Raw genomic sequence first — 21533 nt, forward strand, 5'->3', positions numbered from 1 at the left:
TGAATAACAGTCATATTGTTCTCACTCTGTCCTCTCTTGTGCATGTGATTTACTAACGCTTTTATTTCTGGAAGATTCCTGGAGGAAGGAATGGGGACGCCAAAAGCCACACTTATTTTAATAGGAATTCCCCCCATTTACTTACCCCCAAGAACGTTTAACTCGCAGGGTAACATATAGATGAGTCCTTTCCGGTGGAGAATCTTGAAAAATGTGCACAATCTTTATTTAGAAGGGGCAAAGGAAGAGATAACCGCCTTTTAAAAACGGCCGTACCTCCCCCTTTTCCTGTGGGAAATACGAAATCCGCGACAAAAGCTGAAAAAAAAAAAACCTAGAGTAGCGTTTAGGCGGGTCTAGCCTTGCCCAGCGGTTGTTTCCATGTGTTGGGGGGGTGAGGGGCGCGGGTGGGACCAGGTCCGCGGTCCGCCTGAGGAGCCCGCTTCAGCCTGGGCGACTCCTGAGCCCCTTGAAGGCGCCGGCCGCGGACAAGCCCCCTCAAGCCTCCGCCAACCGGCCGCAACCGGCAGGCGCCCGTCTGGAAACTTCTCTCAGCTTCTCGAGATCGAGGTCCCTGACTGAACTTCGTCGTCTCCCGGGCCGGGCCTCCGAGAGCGCTGCCTCGAAAGAAGCGGCCGCTTCTCCCTCTCTCTCTCAGATAGGGGTCGCGGGGGCCTCCGGTGAGGAAACGCGCCTCGGGCCTCGCGACGCCTCGAAGACACTCCGGGTCGCCGCTCAGTGCGCGCGCGCGCGCGCGCCGGCCGCCGCCGTCGAGCCGCGCGGTGCCCAGCTGCAGGCCCTCAGGCGAGGCTCCTCAGCTGCGGCCCGGGGGGGCGTGGCAAGGGCCCCGTTGCTCCTGTTTTCTCAGCTGGGGCTCGCTTTCGGTTTCGTTTCCTTCCGGTCGCTCCATCCCGCGGAGCAGTGAGGCCCCGGGGGCCCGCCCCGTGAACACCGCCGTCGTCCGCGCTAAACCTCGATCCGACGGCCATGGCCCAGGCCGCGGTGGCCGCGGCCGAGGTGACCCAGGTGTTGTGCGCCGCTGGGGGTGCCATGGAGTTGGCGGAGCTGCGGCGCCGCTTGCGAACGAGCCTGGGAGCCGACGCTCTGGAGCGGCTGCTGCGGGACCGCGGGCGCTTCGTGGTGGCCTCGCGGGCAGGTGCAGGCCGGGCTGGGGAGCCGCCGGTGGCGGCGGCGGCGGGGACGACGGCGACGGCCTCGAAGCGAGTGGTGCTGGCCGTGTCGTCGCTGCGTCTGTGCCGCGCGCACCAGGGTCCCAAGCCGGGCTGCACCGGGCTCTGCGCGCAGCTTCATCTCTGCAAGTTCCTCATCTACGGCGCCTGCAAGTTCCTGAGGACCGGGTAAGGACGCCGGCGACCATGAGCAGAGGTCCCAGCCCCCCCCCCGCCCCCCCCACCCCTCTACTCCCAGAGTTTGGGGCAGAAGGCGGGTGAGGTGTGGGTTCCACAGCCTCGCCTGTCCTTCACTCGGAAAGAACGTTCGTTGAAGTTAATGTGTGCTGCTGGAGTGGCTTAGATAGAATGTGGTACCAGGAGGCACACCTGGCTGGGCATGGCGGTGTCGCTCCCTGAAGCTGGTCCCCCAGGGCTAGTTGGAGAGAGATCTAGCTTTGAGGGGCAGGCAGCAAGGCTCACGACCGCAGCCCTAAGGAAGCTTTGGGAGTGCCACTCAACGCCTATTTGCCTGCTGAGAAGCCGAAACTCAGATTTTCAAAAAACCCATAGGGAACTGGTTTGCGTTCCCCCCCCCCTCCCCTAGCCACAGACCCTCCTGGGTGTTACTTCTGCACACCCCCACCCCAGGCTTTGGTTCATTTGGTGGCATTGCCCTCTCTGGAATGCCCTTCCTGGTTTGCTCTTTGGCAGGAGCTAAAAGATTATGTCCTCTTGAGCTCTTCCTCTTAAGCTCTTCCACATCACATTGTTTACTGACCTTATTAGTCGGGGCTGGCTCTCTGCTTGCACCTGAGTGTAGTAGGTGATTAGTAAAATTTGCTTATACTGAAGAATTTGGGCCTCACCTTGAAAGTAATAAGGGCTGTTGGGATGGCAGCCATCAGGTTTGCATTTTAGGAAGATGTTTTGGGTAGTGGTGTGGATGCCAGGTATGTTGAGCAGAGTATGTTGAGGCTGCCAGCTTCGAAGCTAGTCTAGTTATCTAGAATTAGTTTCTTTCCTCCCCTGCTTCCTTTCTCTGTAACACGATAGACTTTTTTTTCCTCTTTTTTTTAATGATGTCATGTTAATAGTCACCTTGGATTAGTAACCATGACCCATGCAGTCATTCAGGGATCCAGGCTGACAAATATAGCTGCACCCTCAACACTTCTGAGGCAGTTCTAAGCATTGAGTTGTAGGGTTTGAAGGAAAACGTGGGCAGTAGAGAGTCTATTGGGAAGTTTGTGTGGGCCAGGTCTAGAAGTGATAAATATCCCATCTACCAGAAGCTGTCTCCCGACCCTACCTAAGGGGTAAGGTCTGGGAAATGTGGTCTCTAGGACTCACTTACTCAGAAATAATCCAGATTAGAAATCTGGAAGAACGTGTGTGTGAGAAATTTGGGGAAGCAGGAGAGGATGATAATGTGAAGAGAGGCTGTGGGAGGGATGGTGACTCTTGTTTCTGTTTCCACTGTGGTCTGAAAGCCAGAGAGTGTTTGAGTTCTGTATTTAAAAGGAAGACGGAAGGCTCACATGCTGATTTGGAAGCTGCCAGGTGGTAAGTACTGTGGCCCTGGTCACAGAAGTACAGCTCCACAGGAGAAGGTGGCGCTACAGAGAGCGTGGAACTCTTTAAGAAATCTGCCATGCAAGAATGAGGCGTCTTCAGTCCCTGACAGCGGACCTGTGCTCAGGAGGCAGTGTGTGTGGTGACCAAGACTGTGGTCCCGTGAGCTAGTCACCTTGTTTCAACCCAGCTCTGTTCTTTGCTGGCTGGTGACCTTGGACAAGTGGCTCTGTGGCTGACTCTCAGTTCCCTCAATGATGATAAGATTACTTACCTCACAGGTTCACTGAGGGCTGAATAAGTTAGCTCATGAGGCATTTAGGGGCAACCTCTGTTGCATAGTGAATGCTCAATGAGTTTTAGTTGCATTGTTGCAGTTATTTGGTATTTCTGGCTTTGACAGCACCAAGTTATTTTCCCTTCTCATTTTTGTTAGCTTTTCCCCTAACCCTTTGAGTGGCTTGTTTGTTGTTCCAGGGGCCTATCCTGGCTACTCCTCTCCCCAGCCCTGACTCTGCAGTGCCTTTTCCCTTTTCTGCTACTGTATTCTTACCACAGCTGACCTCAAGCCTGCCACTTTTTTCCCTTACTTTTACCAGTTGGGGGAGAAGAGTCAAGGATGACTTCATGGTTTTTGATCCTCACAGGAGGAGGGAAGTTAACTTGCACAGAAATGGGGAGCTAGTGGGAGAAAGGGTTTCGGGATAGATCAGGAGCTTGGCATTCTTCAAGATGCTCATTACAGATGCTAAATGAGACATGGCAGTGTCTGCATCAAGCACATGCTGCTTGCCTGGCTTTCCAGGTGACCAAGGCATTATTAAATATGTGTCCCTGAGTCCTTAGGGTGGAGTTCCAGTGACTGGTTGATAAGTGCTTACCAGATGCTTGTGGGTTGGAAGTGTGGAGAAGGAGAGCTGCCCAAGGGCTGGCCCAGGAGTGTGTGTGTCTACGTGTACCCATACCTGGAAGCATGAGTCACTCTGCCTAGCATTAAAAAAAAAAAAGATTTATTTTATTGTTTTAAATCATGTGTCTGTATGGGGGTAGAGTGCAGGGAGTTGTGCACATAAGTGCAGCTGCCTTCAAAGGCTAGAAGAGAGTGTTAGTGAGACACCCCATACAGGTGTTCTTAACTCCTGAGCCATTCCTCTACCCCAGAGGAAGGTGGGTGGAGGGTTGGGTTGACACAGAGTCTCTACCTAGCTCTGGCTGTCCTGGAACTCACTATGTAGCCCAGGAGAAATCTGCCTGCCTTTGCCTCTCGAGTGCTGGGATTAAAGCATGAGCTATCCCGCCCCACCCCTGCTCAGGTTTTTATCCATGTTTAAGTGCTTACTGAGTGGCCAGTGTGCTGTGACACTTTCACACGATGGTCCTGCCCTTCTCATTATATACCTGCTGAGAAGTGTTGACCTGGGCCCTAGGCTTTGTTTAGTCTCATGTCTCATGGTAAAGAAGCGCGTGTTTTCATGCATAGCTGTTTTTTCTCTGCTGCTTAGAGGGAGGATCAGGAAGTGTTTGTGAAAAAATGCCATGAAGAATGATTTCACCAGCTCTAAGTCTGGCAAGGCCACCATGACAAAGTACCATAGACCGAGTGGCCCGACCTTTCTTCTTCCCTCCCTTCCCCCTCCCTCAGTCCCTGTCTTTCTCTTTCACTTTCTCTTCTCTCACTCTCCTTCCTCCCTCTCTTCCATTCCTTCCCTTTCCTTCTTCCCTCCCTTCAGAGAAGCTTTCTAGTCTACTCTAGTCTAGAACTCATGATCCCCCTGCCTCAGCTTCTAAGTGCTGCGATTATAGCACTCAGAATGCCATGATATACCTGACAGATGGAGAGACTTAAAGAACAGGAAGTTATTTCTCAGAATTCTGGAAGACGGAATTCTGAGATAAGGTGTTGGACAGGTTGGTTTCTTCTAAGGTTGTTTCCTAGGCTTTCAGAGGACCCCGTCTTCCTGGAGTTCTCATAAAGCTTTTTCTCTATATAGTCTATGCCCTAGTCACCTTTATATCAAAGGACATTAGTTATGTTGGATGGGGCCACACTACTGATTTTATTTTTTTAATTTAATCGCCTCTTTCATGACCCTATCTTCAAAGGAAGTTTTACACCCCGAGGACCTAGAAGTTGGAACTCTAATTGGGGATTTACGGGCAATTAGATTTAGCCTGTAACACCATCTCTGCTTCTTTTGCAGGAAGAACTGTAGGAATGGTCACAACCTGAAGACTGATCACAACCTGAGTGTGCTGAGAACACATGGTGTTGACCACCTCACCTATAGTGAGCTTTGCCAGCTTTTGGTTCAGAATGACCCCTGGCTTTTACCAGAAGTGAGTGCTAGAGAGATGGTGGGGGCTGGGGGTCCTCTTTTCAAGTAATAGTTAGAAGCAAGTGGTTGGAAGATAGATAACTCTTAGTGCTGAAGAGAACTGAGAACCCCATTTTGATTAAAAACCACTGCATGGAGGAGACTTGGATTTAATGTCCAGCTCTACTAATTAAATCTGCTAGATTTAATAACCAGCTACGCTGATCTTGGATCAGCCTTGGTACTTCTTGAAAAATTTCCTTCCCTATCAGTTGGGCTGGCACCACCCCTGTAGACGTTTAGTGAGGTTGACCAGCACCTGAAGTGAGTGTTATTTAGAACTGCGCAGGATGAGAGACTGGCCTGTCCCTGAATAGCAGGAGTTGGAACTGCATGCTTGGGTATTGCTCTTGGTCTATGAAGAAGACTTCTAGGGCTGCCTCACAGCCAGCTGCCCCGTTCTCTCTCTGCTTACTCCCTTGTACCCAGGAGAATGTGTACATTAGCTGACATGAAGTCTCGGATTGTATAAGCTTATTGCGTTACCTCTGTATCATTTGGTGGGGCAAGATTGGCAGCACAGAAGGTTTATTGGAAAGAAACAGAAGGTATAGAGAGCTTGTAGACAGCGTCAGGATCGGGCTGACTCTCATGGCAGGGGGCAATGAAGGAAGGGGCTGAGTGGGAGACTGACTATAGCGTGATGCCGAGAACAGGTCTACCAGGCTCACAGGTGCTGGGGGAGGACACAAGGCCTCCCTGTGATCAGAACCCTGGCTCTGTTGGGCTTTTCTGGGCCTTGAGTTTCTCCAGCAGATCTTAGCAGGTTGTTTTCCATGGATGGGGCAGGTTACATGGGATGCTTTGGCACTGTTACTGGATTGAGCCAACAGATTAGATTGACATTTTTTCTTTTTCTTTCTTTCTTTTCTTCCTTCCTTCCTTTCTTTCTTCCTCTTCTTTTTTTTTTTTCCTGAGACAAGGTTTCTTTGAGTATCCTTGGCTTTCCTGGACTCACTTTGTAGTCCAGGCTGGCCTCTAACTCACAGAGATCTGTCTGCCTCTGCATCCCTGAGTGAGTGCTGAGATTACAGGTGTGTGCTACTGTGCCCACCTAAATGAGCATATTTTAATGCAGATGTTTCCATATTAGATAGTTAATGTCACTCATTTGAGAAATGGTAGCATAGCATCAGGACTGGCACATAATAAATGTTAACTTTTGGAAATTCATATTGATTTAATTCAGCTAAGCTTTCTGGAATAGTCACTGTTGTCTACGCACTGTGATCAGGCAATAAGACCCTGCTTTGCCCGTAAGGGAAACAAATCAAATGATGGGATAGGCAGATCAGAGGATGACTTTTGGGTGATGGTTAAGACACTGTGAGAGTGGTGAAAAGTGTTTTGGGGTAGATGAGGCCTGCCCAGGATGCTGGAAGGCAAGCGAGGATGAGGATGCCCCCCTTACATGTCAGCACTGTTTGACATTTTCCTGTTTAGTAGTCACATCCAGTCTGTGACATTGATGGGATTCTACCCATTTCAGAGATTCAAAGACAGAATCTCAAAAGCTGGTGACTGGCTTGTTGAAGGAGTCGTCAGAATTGATATCTGGCTTTTTTTCCTTGGGTAGACCATCTCTGTAGAGTAGAGGCCTTGAAAGAGAGCTGAGTTCTGTTTCTGAAGCTTCACGGGATTTCTTCACAGCGTGGGGAATGTAGTGTCTAGGAATCCAGTAGGTGGGCCGTTTCCATGTTGAGGTATTTGGAGTGTAGAGAAGGAACAGTTATTTGAGGTTCAAGTTGCAAGTCTGTAATTGTGCACTGTAGTACGTGTTTGTGACCTCAGCACTTGGATGGTTAGAGGTAGAGGACTAGGTCTCATCCTTTCTTTAGCTATGTAGATTGAGGCCAGCCTGAGTGATGAGAGACCTTGTATCAACAAACCAGGAAAAAAGTTGTGGGTTTGCCAACAACCCAACTGAGCAAACAACAGATACAGTGACTAGCTATGTGAGTGTGGCTAGCTAACAAAACTTTAATAATAAAATTTATTAAATGTATTAGGAGTTGGGGGCCATGAAAACACAAACACACACACACACACACACACACACACACACAAACACACACATATTTATATGTATACAAGGGTGAGTGAGAGTCTGCTTGTGCCACAGTTTGGAGGTCAGATGACAACTCCAGGGAGTTGCTCTTCCCTTCCACTGTTATGTAGGCTCTGGTATTTGAGTCAGGTCCTCAGGCCTGAGCAGCAAGTACCTTTACCTGCTGAGCCATCTTGTTTTCCCTAGCTGTTGGGCTTTGGAGTCTGCTAGGTCCCTTGAGAAATGAAGGGGCGGTTTTCGGCCAACTCTGAGATACTGTAGCCCTCAGAACCTCTCTGACTTTGAATTCTGAAAGGAAAATTAGGTTGTGGGGCGAGCAGGGACTGCCTCTGACATGAACTCTAGTGCCCCCAATTTGATCTCTTCCCCTTGGTGGGGAGGCCCAGCGGCACACAGGCTATCCGGATGAGACCTGATAGGCTGTGGTCATATGGTGATGGAGGGGAGGGGGTGGGGGTGGAGGTGGGGGAGGACCCCACCTGTCACAGACCTAGGAGAGGGGAATAGGGTGAAAAAGGGAGGGGTGAGGGAACAGGGAACAGGAAAATACAAGCTAGGGGATAACATTTGGGATGTAATCTGGGTAAATTATAATAAATTAAAATTTAAAAAATTAAAAAATGCATACATCTGAACAACAGAAAAAGAAAATGGGGAGAAATGAACTAGTAATGGGTATTTGGTTTGGTGAGGCTGTGTGTGGGTAAGGGCAAGTAGATTGGTGTGGATAGGTGGCTGCTACTGCTGTGGCCTCTTTGAAGTTCTGTGGATCTTCCCAGGGGAGGCTCTAGTTTGGAGTGTATTTTAGCTTAGGGAGTGTTTTGGTGTCCATGTCTTAAGTGAGAGATGAGTTCTCTACGGCTCATGCGAATGGAACAATACATGACCATGAGGACCCCTTTCTGCCATGGCGTGATCATTGAGGTGTGCTGAGGACAGTGTTCATGGGATGATGCCTTTTCTCCTCTTTGTCAACAGATCTGCCTACACTACAACAAAGGTGATGGACCCTTCGGCTCTTGCTCCTTCCAAAAGCAATGTATTAAACTCCATATCTGCCAGTACTACTTACAGGGAGAGTGCAAGTTTGGCACTAGCTGTAAGAGGTCTCACGAGCTCACTAACTCTGAGAATCTGGAGAAATTGGAACGGTTGGGTTTAAGTTCTGACCTGGTGAGCAGGCTGCCTTCTACTTACCAGAATGCATATGACATCAAGAACAAGGGCTTAGCCCTCAGCAGATCTCCTACAGGTCCACAGGGCACTTCTGGTAAGGCTGATGGGAAATGCTACAGGCCTTGGGTTTGGGGCCTGAATTTTTGTTGGCTAGTAAATAGAATATGACTTTGTGTAAGTGTGAACCTCTGTTAGGAGGACTCATTGATCCTTTCCTAGCTAGAAGGTTGTGAGGATGGTTGAAATCTAGACACAGTCAAGATGTGAGTTGATGCAGGTCAGGGCTGGTGCATTTTAATTCTAGAGGAGCTGGATCTGCACTGAGGTGAGGTTAGTCTCCCCTGTGTAATTACCTTCCACGCTCTGGAGAATTTTTCTTTTCAGTGAGGGACCTAGAGTTGGGATGCTGGTTATACAGCTCTGGGGGCATCCACCAGTGACATTCTTTATGATATTGCGAATGAATGCAAGCAGGCCTTTGTAAAGCCATGGCCTTGGTCATATTCCTGCCGTGAGTAAGCTGAGAGAAGTTCCCCTCTCATTGTTAGGTTTTGGCTTATTCTCTGGTTCTTTTCAGCACTAGACACTGCCTAGCCCATAGTAACCCATCATTATGGGTGAGTGTGGTGGGAGTGTCTCTCAAGCTTAGTGACAGGGGGCTAGAGGAATTATCAGTTGAGTATTTTATGTTTGTAGGTGCTTTTCTTGTCTGTGCACCATGCATGCCTGATGCTTGCAGAGGCGAGGAGATGTTGGATACTCTGGAACTGGAGTTACAGATAGTTGTGAGCCACTGTGTTGATGCTGGGAATTGTACCCAGGTCTTCTGGAAGAGGAGCCAGCACTCTCAACTGCTGAGCCATCTCTAGCCCTAGTAGAGATTTTTTTAAAGGAATAATTTTTAGTTATTTTTTGGTGATTTTATACATGTATACAATTTTATTTTTCTTTTTTGTTTTTCTAAGACAGAGCTTCTCTGTATAGCCTTGGCTGTCCTAGACTCACTTTATAGACCAGGCTGGCCTTGAACTCACAGAGATCCGCTTGCCTCTGCCTCCCCGAGTTCTGGGATTATAGGCATATGCTACTGTGTCGAAATCATGGCCAGCTTTAAAAAAAGAAATATGTTTTGTGTTTTTTGAGGTAAGTTCTCAATGTGCACTAGGCTATACTTGAACTCAACAAAGATCCACCTCCTTCTCTCTCCCAACTGCTTTGACTAAAGGCATGCATCACCATACCTGACTTGATTTTTTAATAATATATAACATATGTTACATAATATATATGTAACATAATACAACAAACATATAATAATACATGCATGTCTGTTTTGCTTGTCTGTGCATCACTTGCTTACTTGGTACCCACAGATGAGAAGATGGTGTCAGATCCCTTGGAACTGGAGTTAAAGTTGTGAGGGACTGTGTGTACTAGAAAATGAACATGGGTCCTCTGGAAGAGCAGCCAGTATTCTTAGCTGCTGAGCCTTCTTTCTAGTCAGACTCAGGTTTTTACAAATGTAGGTTTTGGGGGATTGAACTGTGGTCCTCAAGCTTGCAAGGCAAGCACTTACTGAGCTGTCCTCTCAGTCTCCTCAGATATCTTTACTGATCTCCAGATATACAAAGATTTTGCCTTAAATAATGTTTAGAGTGTCATCTAGATTATGAGTTTATTAAAAAATGAGGGGCAGATCTACTGCTGAGTGACTCAGGTCTCAAAGCAGTCACTATCCTGGAGAGAGCAGGAGAACGTCAGGGTCTCCCAGGTGTGGGTTTTGAGGCCATTCTGTGGGATACCTGGGAGTTTATGAAATGAAGATGCAGATAACAGAATGACAGGTGATAGAGTAAACGAGGAAAGGTTTTCAGTGAGTTTTCTTAGTCTTGTTTGGGGTTAAGTGGATGGGGTAACTGTAATAGGTAAGGACTCATTGGAAGGGTAGTGAGCAAGGTATACTTTGAAAGAACTTAATATATGGTAAGTTTTCATCTTCAAATAAAATGTTCTTAATTTTAGTTTACTTGTAAGGCTTTTAAAACAAGACAGGTATATCTTTTCTTTTTAGTACCCTGTTCTAAAGACTTTATTGACAAATATTTTCCATAGGAACTAAATATGATTTTAGAAATACCTTCTATTTTCCTTTCCTAGGGACTTGGGTGGACATTCAGAGTTGAAATGTGGTCTCCTGGGTTTAATAAAAATCTGTGTACTGAGTGTTCTAGGATTTACCCTAAAAGTCAAGTGCTTACCTACCTGTGTGACTAGGGTACTTTTATCCCTTGAAGGATAGGTTTTACCAGTTTGCCTAGGCCACTTTTGTGCAGAGAGATGAATACATTCTTTCTTCCTTTTTTAGCCTTGAAATACTATAATCCTACATGAAAAGTGTCAATGGAAGCTGACATATTTTGTGGTGTTTCTTTGTAGAAAGAAAAGACAGCTCAGGTTCTGTGTCACCAGGAACTCCTAGCCAGGAGGAGAGTGATCAGATTTGCTTGTACCACATTCGGAAAAGTTGTAGCTTTCAAGGTAAGTTAGAGGCTGTTCTTCCCTCTCACGGGAGGGAAACTGCTTCTCATACCTGCTTGAGGCACCCCTTGAGAGAGGAGAGGTCTTTTTTGTTTGTTTGTTTTTAGTTTTTTTTTTTTTCAAGACAGGGTTTCTCTGTGTAGCCTTGGCTGTCCTAGACTCACTTTGTAGACCAGGCTGGCCTCGAACACACAGTGATCCGCCTGCCTCTGCCTCCCGAGTGCTGGGATCAAAGGCATGCAGAGAGGAAAGGTCTTGCCAAACTAGTTCTGAATCTGCTTTGTTGAGGATGGAAGGAATTATTTGCATTTTAAAAATGAAGCTGTGCTTTGAATCTGTACCAGATGAGTGTCAAGTGGCCACAGAACGTCATGAAATGGGGCTACTCAATGTAGTGGAAGCTGAGACAATTGCCACTTATGCAGGGTGACAGTGGGCCTAGGGGAGTCTCAAAAATTGGAAGACTTCAGTGAAGCACTTGGAGGATTGCTCAGGGTTCCTTCAGTATTGGGCAAGTGGTCCCTGCTTGCCTTGCTTTACCACAGATAGTAATTCTTGTGTGGGTCAATATTATCACAAAAGCTTTGTTTGTATTCTTTACTGATGGCTTAGCCTTTTGTTTTGTTTTGTATTTTCAAGACAGGGTTTCTCTGAGTAGACTAGGATGTCCTGGTCTTACTTAGTAGATCAGGCTGGCCTCGAACTCAGAGTTCTACCTGCCTCTGCCTCAGGAGCGCAGGGCTTAAAGGTGTGTACCACACTGCCTAGCTGCTTCCTAGTACTTTTTACATTTGCTCTTCTCTATATAGCCTGTCATTTCAAGAGCTCCTGGGAGGAAAGGGAGGTGGATGTGGGTGCTTTGAACCCTCGTGGGTGTTTTCTGTTCACCTCTAATCATTCCCTTTAGTGTTCTTCAGGGAGGGAGCAGGAACTCTTGATTTGGTCACAACCTCTGAACCATAAATACAACTTGACTGAGGGCTTCATTGTTAGGCTCATTCCTTGTCAAGAGTCCAGTAGGTCTCCGAGTCAGTGTGAGTCATGTAAGCTCATAGTGTACAAGTCAAAGACTTGCAAGTCCCTAAGATTGCTGTGTCCTGCCTTGTTGAATTTAAGAGCTTTCCTAGCATGGACACCCCCGGCTTCTTTCTTGAGGCCTCTTGACCTAGTGTTCTTTTTCTGTTTGTTTGTTTGTTTTTTGTTTTGTTTTTGTTGTTTCTGTGTCCACACACCTCCTGGCCGGTTCTTTAACAAGCCTTAGCAATGTCAACATGTTCTTTTTTGGTATTCCTTCACCACAGTACCTTTTGGAGAACCTGAAAAAGATCTGACTTCGAGAAAGAATGTACAGATTTCAGCAAATTTTAATTTTGTTTAAAAATTTTTTTATATTCACACAGGGTCTCTTTTTAAAGACTTGTTTATGTGTATGGGCATTTTGCCTGCATGCACACATAAGTGCACCACATGCTGCCTGGTGCAGTGGATCCCCTGGAACTGGAGTTACAGACAGTTGTGAACTGCCATGTGTGTGTTGGGAATTGAACCTGGGTCCTCTAAAGGGAGCAGCCAGAGCTCTTAACCCCTGAGTCTCTCTCTAGCCCTAGAAATTTTAATTTTCAACTATTAACTAAGCTTAAATTCATTATTTTAATATTTGAATTAAAATGGATTAACTATAGTTAATAAGAAGTGGATCTTCATCAACTTTTTTTTTTCTTAGCAACTAGGTATGCCTTTCCTGGTCTTTGGGTGTCTGTCTAGAAAGATGTTACACGTGTACTGGTACATATGTCTCTTTATATTAAATGTATATGTAGCACATTTGTACCTTCTTTGCTTCACTTAATCAGTTGCTTTCTTTTGGAGACTATATAATATAGTCTTAAGACTCAATTTGGTTTTTGGTTTTGTTTTGTTTTATTTTTCTGGTTTTTCGAGACAGGGTTTCTCTGTGTAGCCTTGGCTGTCCTGGATTTGCACTGTAGACCAGGCTGGCCTCAAACTCACAGAGATCCACCTGCCTCTGCCTCCTGAGTGCTGGGACTAAAGGCATGCGCCACCACCACCCGGTTTAAGACTCAATTTGAAACATGCAGAATGATGGAAGTTTTTCCTCATACCTCTATAAGGAACAACTGCATATGTATGTGTATTTAATTAGAGTGCTACTAATCTCTCCATCTCAGATTTTGTATATAGGAACATTCTGCACCTGGTTGAGTTCTTTCTAATAGTTTACATTTTGGCTGTACCTCCATGTCTAAGTGCGGTGCACTTCTTAGGCCTTTTCTCCTTTCTATCCTCCTCACCATCTCTGCACAGATGTACCAGTAACTCAAGAGCTTTTGAAAGGAAGTGTCAGAGCCAGCATAAGCAAAGTTGAGGCAAGATGCAAGGGTTTGAAGCGGGAGGGCAGTGAGCCGTGTGGCACCTAGAAGACAGAAGTAGACGGAAGGACGTGGGCCCTGATGAGCAGTGTATGTAAAGACCTTCATGGGTATGCTGAAGAAGAGGGGGCTCTCTTAGCAACCAGAGGGCATCTCTGCAGCTGAAACCATATTGCTAAACCACCTTCAATGGGATGTGTTGAGATTAAATGTATTTCTCCCTCCCTCCTTCTCTTCCTCCTTTCTTCTCTACTTCTCTCCCTCTCTTCCCACTAGTAGGGGTTGAACCTAAGGATTTTATCTGTGCCAGGAGAATGCCCTGTCATTGAACTTTTTTTCCAACCCAATTTTTACTTTGAACTTGTGATCCTTCTGCCTCAGCCCAAGCAGCTGGGACTATAGGCCTCCACCATCGAGGTAGACTCTGGGATGGATTCTTTTTGGAGATAAGTCGGGAATCTGACCTCTGCCCATCCACATACCTATGTGTATAGGGACAAGGAGCAGCTTAACTGCCCCTGAAGGGCTGAGGCCAATGACCTTCTTGGGAACAACTTCTTTATGGTCATGAAATGACATTCTAGACTAACACATTAAAAAAAACCCATTGTAATATGTTGTTTAAAGGGAAGACACATTAGTAAGACCCATAGTATTTCAGTATGTAAATGCCCAGGTGTAACTGCACTAACAAAGCATCACTTCCTCATAACTTTCCAGAATGTCTCCAGTCAGTGATCAGGACCACTCCCATTGATAATTGTAGGGTAAGGACACACTGTCTACTGCTAAGGTGTCTTACTACTTTATGTTTCTATTTTAGATAAGTGCCATCGAGTTCATTTTCATCTGCCATATCGATGGCAGTTCTTGGATGGAGGCAAATGGAAGGATTTGGACAACATGGAGCTTATTGAAGAGGCGTATAGCGATCCAAGTAAAGACAGGTAGGAGAGTGAAAATGTACCATTCTTCCTGGCTTTGTGCCCAGTCTCCTGGATACAGCCTAAGGGTTTTAGTTTAAACAATAATATGTGCATGCACTTGTGTGTGCACTCACACACACAATACCCACACGCATGAAACGCGTCACCACACAAAACATGACCTGGAGTTGGAAGCTCATGTTTATACTGGCAGTTGGGTAGCTGTCCCCCTCTTTTTTCTATACAAGAAGATGTGAGAAAAAAAGGTGGCACCAAGACCAAGTAACCTCAACTACTTGCTGCTTAGATTGATCACACACAAGTTATTATTATAATCAAGAAATAGTTTGTAAATTTGTAGTTTTTTCCATAAAGTCACACAGCCAAACTGTTTAACCTGAACGTTATTAATTTTTGTTTTTCCTAGCATTTTCACTCAGCCAATTCATACTAAATAAGGAAGTCCCAGGTAGTCTTCTTTTAAATACTTAGCTATTACTTTGGTTAAAATATGCTGTAATATGTTGCCAAAAAGATAATTTAAAACCCAGGAGGCAGAGGCAGGCAGATTGTTGTGAGTTTGAGGTCAGCCTGGTCTACAGAGTGAGTGCAGGACAGCCAAGGGCACACAGAGAAGCCCTGTCTCGAAAAACTGAAAAAAAAAAGATAATTAAAAAAATTTAGTTAGAGTTAGGACTGTGGACTGGAGAGGTGGCATAGGCAGAGAGCTCAGTGTTCTGCCGGAAGCCCTGGGTTTGGTTCCTTGGCACTTACATGGTAGCAGCTGTCTATTTCCTTTAATTGTAGAGGATCTTATGGCCTCTTCAGACACTGTACTTTTGTGGTGAATACATACAGATGAAATATTTATACAAATAAAAATAAATAAACCTTTATTATAATAAAAAGTTTGGAATTTATTTTATTTTTAGTTATGTCTATGTCTATGTATGTGTATGTGAGTGAAAGTGCCTGCAGAGGCCACAAAACAGTATTGGGTCCCCCGGAGCTAGGGGTCTAGGCAGTTGTGAGCCACCCGCTGTGGGTATTGGGAACCACAATCTGATCCTTGACAAAAGTAGCAAGTGCTCTTAACCACTGAGCTCCCTAAAAAGAGAATTTGAATATCTAAAATGATTTTCAAACTTAGAGTGTACATGTGCAAATTGCTATTGGCTAAGAATGTGAAACAAATTATTCCCCTTAGGAAGATTTAATAGTTCACAACCACCCATAAGCTTTCTATTTGAAACAAATTGCAGACCATGTTATGCATAAATCGTAAGTGTACAGCTCAGTTACTTTTGGCAAATGTATTTGCTTGTGTAGCCAGAATACAGAGTCCGCATCACCCTAGATAGTTCTGCATTCAGCTCACCTTCTGGGGTTGTCTTCTCTGACTTCTCTCACCTTAGGCTAGCTTTGCTGGACCGCGGACCTATACGCTGAACCATTTTCTGTGTACTCATAGGCAAAGAGTTAAGCACTACTGTGGTTTCTTTTCTTTTCCTTTAAAATTTTTTCAATTTTGCTTTTTGAGACAGGGTTTCATGCATCACAGACTGTCCATAAACTTTTGATCTGGCTAATACTGCCCAAGGGCTGGCGTACCACCCTGCCAGGCCTGAGATTGTTGGGCCAATCTTCTGTGCACCATACATGTGTTTATATGGGGGGACTTTCAGGAGGGACTTCCAGAGTGGTCTTCTGGGAGGTTGGCTGTTTGTCCTTGGCTTTGTCAGGAGATAACAAATTGTTTTCCAGGTAATTATAGTACTTTCCAGTCCTGATAGCAGCATTTAATGACGTGCCCTCCCAATATTAGTACTGCTGAGCATTTACATACTAGCCAGTCTAGAGTGTAAAATTTGCATGGCCATGATTTCCAGTGGAAAAAATTTCCATGTGTTCACTGGCTGTTTTTGATTCATTTCCTGTGCTATGTCTATCCTTAAACATATTTTGGAAGTAAGGGGAGCTGTGGTTTTTTTTGTTTTTCTATCCATTTATTTTGAGGCATTCTCTACATTTCTGGATATTAAATGTGAGCTAAAAAAATAAACTCAGTCAGCTAATAGTGCTTTCTCTCTTTAATGCAGAGAAATATTTATCCATCTTTTTCTTTATGGTTTTGTACTTTACATGTCTTAAGAAATCCTCCTTTATTGTAATAACAAAAGAATTCTAAATTTCTTCTAAAAGTAAACGTTTTAAGTATAGCACTATATTTAAATTCTCTTTTATGTGATTAAATTTGAGCCCAATTTCATTCTTAGGTGAAGCACCAGGTTCTCCAATAACTACTTTGAAAAGTTTTAATTAATTTGCTCATGATTAAAATACCTACCATAAAATTTAAACTACTAAGTACACTCATATTATTCAAGCTCTATGACTGTTCATTTTCGAAAGTTTATTTTTAAAACCACAAAAAGAGCTAAACTTGGTAAAGTGTTAATAAACCTTAGCTCATTTTAGCTCATTTTCATTTTTGTTACAAAATATCATCTTTTCTGGCCTCTGGGTAGTGCTTGCCTGTCAGTCCCACACTGTCCCACCCACTGAAGCTGAGTGCCGAGTTCTGGGGTCTGGTCAGGCAAAGGCTGTCCCCGCTCCTCTTCCTCCTCCCTGCTTCCTTCTGTTTCTTGCCACTTTCCCTTTCAGGAATTTCAATTTTTCATCAGCTTACAGATTACTCTCCTGTATTTTTACCTTGAAATTACATAGACTGTTGTGAGTTTGGGGAGCATTGTCTTTATGCTTTATGCATACATATGCCCACTTTCTGAGCCTTTAGCCTTGGTCTCCTCTACAATTGCTGCTGGAATTCTAACCACGTGTGTGCATTGTGTGCTCTCAGAGTTCCTTACTTTATCTATTCTCCTAACTGCTCTCTCATTCCCTTGGTTTCATTTAGGGAATTCTTCTCAGAGTACCAGCCACTGTTCAGCCTCATCTGAGATCTAGTAGTCCATCTGTGACTTACAATGCATGCATGATCCGTTATTACTATTCATAAATGTTCTTGTTTTCTCATGAAGTTTACCTCTGGTTAGTTGTTGTTATTTTTAGTCTCTTAATCCTAATGTAGACTTTTTATAATTAAAAAGAACCACTTTACACATACTTGTATCTTCGAATGCTGGTTTACAGCCTCAGCAGTCTGATTCTATTTATGTCTGTCAAACTATATTTTCTCACAATCTTGTTTCCACATGTGTTGTGTGACACATATGTTTGATTTTAAGTTCATGTTTGGTGAAGCTTTATTTGTGGAAATTCTTGTGAGGTGAGTTCCTCCAGAGAGTTTATGTTTGTTTTTCTGGGAACCACTATCTTTACAGCTAATTCTCACATAGACGTGTGAAACATCCCAAAACTTGAAGGCTTCACTGGTTGAAAGTCCTCGGGGAGTTTTTCTCTTCCCTCCAGAGTCACTGCGTATGCAGGTGAATTTCCTTCCTGACTGCCTTTGTAAGGCTCGTTCCTTGGACCTGGCTACACAGAATGCTGTCTCTGTTCTCTCTCTCTCCTCCTTCATCTCCTTCACCCTTCTTCCCTGTCTCTCCTTTGTCTAGATGGAGTCTCAAGTAACCCTGGCTGGGGCCTCAAACACACTGTGTACCTGAGAATGACCTGAACTTCTAGCCCCGCTTGGACCTCCCAAGTCCTGACAGCTGTGACAACAAGCCTGGCTAGCAGTGTCGCTCCTGACTGGGTCTAGAGGCATAGGCCTGTAATCCCATCTAGCTGGGAAGTCAGGCAGGAGAATCCTAAGTTCAGGACCTGCCTGGGCAACTTAAGGACTGCCTCAAAATGAAAATAGAAAATCACTCAATAAAATGAAAATAGCTCAATAAAAAAGAAACCTCTCCTTAGATTTGGCCTCCATTCTTACTCAGACACTACGTCTGCATGTGTCTCCTACCCCCTGCCTTGGACATAAAAACACAACTCCTTGTCATTACTGATACTGTCCTCACTTTCTTCTCTGGTTTTGTGACTCCCCTTGATCTTTGAGCAATATCACATTGAGAAAGGAGCCTGAACTTGTGGCCAGACTATCTGCTTTATGCCTTGTTTGCTGGCTGTTTTGGTCACATGTGTTTCTTAGCTTTCGTGGGCTTTTGCTTTCCCATGTGTTACATGGAGATAATTGCCTCATTCCATAGGGATGTACAGATAGAATCTTCTATACATAAATTATTTTATGCAGGGGCTGGCAAATGCTCAGTACGTGCTAACTATAGTCATTTTTGTTTTCTAAGGATTTACCTTTATTTTTGACAGCTTAGTAATGTATTTTATTTTTGTATCCCTGGAGATCAAACCCAGGGTACTGTTTATGGTAGGCCAATACTCTGCCTTCGCCACATCTTCTCCCTAATTATTTTAAAAAAGAATATTTTAACCAGCATTTTCTGTATTTACAGTGAGAGAATTTTTGTGACAACCAGCCTTCTGTATCACCCTTATTTTTTACAAAGTAGAAGTGATGATCTTGTAAATAAAGCAGCTTACACCACCTCCAGAAACATTTTAAGAACTGAGTATGTGCATCTACTCATCATGTATTTTCATGTATTTTCACACATGGAAACAGAACGACCTCTCTTGTTTAGTTGGTGAAGTTTTAATCTTCTTTTCATTCTTTTTTGCAGTATTGTGTACACAGGGTCAGCTACTAGCTTTCACTTTGATAATTTAGACTTTGGTTCCATGAAGTTTGGTAGTACTCTGGCTCGCCGACTCTCCACAGCTTCTTCAGTCACCAAACCCCCACATTTCATCCTCACCACTGACTGGATTTGGTACTGGATGGATGAGTATGGTTCTTGGCAGGAATATGGACGACAAGTAAGTGTGATGAAAAAGGATGACTGTTTTGTATAAGATGAAGATGCTTTCTAAGAAAAAGCACAGAGATCCAGGGAGCATGCTTGGTAGACACCAGGATCCCCAGATACCTGCATCTTTATAAGCCTATCTTTGAATGATTAAATACCTTGTCTTGTGAGCTAATCTTAAATAACTCATGAATGTTATTCACTGTTAAATAACTGTCATGATGTCAGCTTTCTTCATTGAGTTTATTAGTTAATAGAAAACTGTGGAGTTAGTGCCTAGTATAACTGTAGCATAAAGTTGAAGGCTTTCAGATTGCTTTTCTTGAGTATTTCCACAATTTTAGAAGCTGCAAATGTGTGGGAATAATGATTTATAACAGCAGTTGATTTGGAACCCAATCCAAGTAACTCACTGTTGAAGGTGGCTGAGATCAAAAGGAGTCTCTGAGGACTTAGAGAAGTGCAGTATGTGGAGAGAGCCATTTGTGTAGGGATTGCTTTCCATAGTAAAATTATTTATGGAACCTCTTCTATAGTGTCTCCCTAGTGCCAGCTTCACGGGCTGCTCTCGCCTTCCTCCCCACAGACCTCTGCTTTCCCTCCTCTCTTCTCCAGTATCCTGAGACTATCATACCTACATGTGGCCTCATTTAGATAGATTTTCCATTTTAGTGAGGAGCATGAGAGAAAGAAGCTAGGGCCTGACATGGAAGAGATAAGAGATGCTGGCTGAGCATGATCCGTGAGTCTGGCTTGCCTGGTTACAAGAGTCTGAGATCAGTGACAGGCCAGAAACACTTACCAAAGGCACCAGTCATATTTTATTCCATGATCCCTCTTGCTCTTAGGGGAAGACAGGGCAGCCCTGTTGACATAACGCAGAAAGACCTGAAGGTAGCTTATACAAAAGTAGGCTCCCTGGGTGGCTCCCCAGACTGAATTTCTCACAGTCAGGGTTGGAGACCTTTCTTTTCCAACAGTTCAGTCCACACTTTGGTTTTTAACATGTTCTTACTCTTGGATCACAATCTGTAAACTCACTCAGGACAGTTTGGAAATCTCTGGAAATGAGCTGCATGTGGATGCCGTTGGTATGCCTACACACCAGTGTGGAGACACAGGTGGAGTTGATGGGTTCTTAGAGTCTCCTTTACAGTGTTAGCTGTATGACCTTGGAATCAGTCTTCTCCTTTCATATAATTGAGTTCTTTAGGTTTTGTTTCTCTTTTGTTGTTGTTCGTTGTTTTTATTTTGTTGAGACAGGGTTTCTGTGTGTAGCCCTGGCTGTCATGGAACTCTCTCTGTAGACCAAGCTGGCCTCAAACTCCCAAATCTGCCTGCATCTGCCTCCCAAGTGCTAGAATTAAAAGTGAGTGCAACCGATGCCTGGCTAATTTTCAGTTTCAAGCCAGTCTCCCTACCCCCAGCCCCAGCCCCAGGAAAGTTAAATTTGTTTCAGAGTTCAGGATGTACCCCAAGATTTAATGTCAGGATTATCCAGGCCTGCCTTACAACACATGGGAATTTTTCATTGTAATCTTATTAGTCTCTCCAAGTGCTAAAACTTGAGTTTCTCAGCTGAACGACTGGGTTCTTCTTCCAGACCCCGCTACAGCCAACGTCTTTGCTTTCTGTCTGGCCTACCTTCCTTCTCTTCCCTCTGATAGCCTGTGTTAAGGGTTTCAGGGGCTGGGGCATGAGATACACATCTGACTCTGTCTCCTCTCTGTTCTTGATTCTTTCCTTCATTTCTCTGGACTACAAGAACCTGTTTTCTCCTCCTTCTCCTTCATGTCCAGAAGGGATTTTTATACTACCTCCTCATTCTTCCAAATTATAGCCTAATAATTTAGTTTTGAAGTTTAAAGGGAAAAACTTAGGCATGAATACAGGACCATAAAATAGATTCCTTCCTCTGTTTCTCAGAGGCAGGTACAGATTTAGTTTTATTTATTGTTTTATCCATAAAGCCTAGAAATTATGACTTAGTGAAGTATAGGTTTATTTTTATTTTATGTATGTGGGTGTTTTGTCTGCCTGCATGCCTATGCATTATGTGTACACATTGCCTGGAGAGGCCAGAAGAGGGCCTCAGATACCACTGGAACTGAAGTTACAGACAGCTGCCAGGTGGGTGCTGAGAATTAAACCTGGGTCCTCAGCAAAGCAACAAGTGATTTTAACCACTGAGCCATCCCTACAGTCTCAGGCCTCACTTCTTAAAGCTCCCACCCTTCACTGGGGACTAAGCTTTCAGAGCAGAAATGCATGAGAGACAAACCATGTCTAAACCATAACAAACTCAGATTTCAGATTTAGTCTGTCAAGTCTAGTAGGTAATTTCAGAGAAAATGAAGGATTAGGGAAAAAAAAAGAATATACTTCAAGAGACCAGAAAAAGAAAACAACATAGAAAAGGACTAAAGCCTGACTGGAAGACAGCTGAATGAGAAAGCCACAGAAGTTGTA

General features: G+C 44.6%; 1 protein-coding gene and 1 long non-coding RNA gene across 3 annotated transcripts in view; one reads left to right on the top strand and one right to left on the bottom strand.

Annotated features, from left to right (window-relative positions):
• Positions 1-202: 202 nt before the first annotated feature.
• LOC311599886 lies at positions 203-782 on the bottom strand. The gene is made up of 2 exons (XR_014780045.1): positions 691-782; positions 203-647 (listed from the first exon to the last, which is right to left on the bottom strand). It is a non-coding gene; the product is annotated as an uncharacterized lncRNA (long non-coding RNA).
• Positions 783-834: 52 nt separating this feature from the next.
• The window catches only part of PARP12 (poly(ADP-ribose) polymerase family member 12), a 56604-nt gene continuing 35905 nt past the window's right edge, over positions 835-21533 (top strand). For both annotated transcript variants that reach the window (XM_084785963.1, XM_084785962.1), the window contains exons 1-6: positions 835-1358; positions 4946-5081; positions 8166-8457; positions 10800-10901; positions 14115-14238; positions 18879-19074. In XM_084785963.1, coding sequence (XP_084642089.1) covers positions 988-1358; positions 4946-5081; positions 8166-8457; positions 10800-10901; positions 14115-14238; positions 18879-19074 — 1221 coding nt within the window. In that variant the 5' untranslated portion in view covers positions 835-987. The remainder of the gene's footprint in view (positions 1359-4945; positions 5082-8165; positions 8458-10799; positions 10902-14114; positions 14239-18878; positions 19075-21533) is intronic.

The sequence above is a fragment of the Acomys minous genome, assembly GCF_964271855.1.
Source record: "Acomys minous genome assembly, chromosome: 6".
In the NCBI taxonomy this organism is placed as follows: Eukaryota; Metazoa; Chordata; class Mammalia; order Rodentia; family Muridae; genus Acomys; species Acomys minous.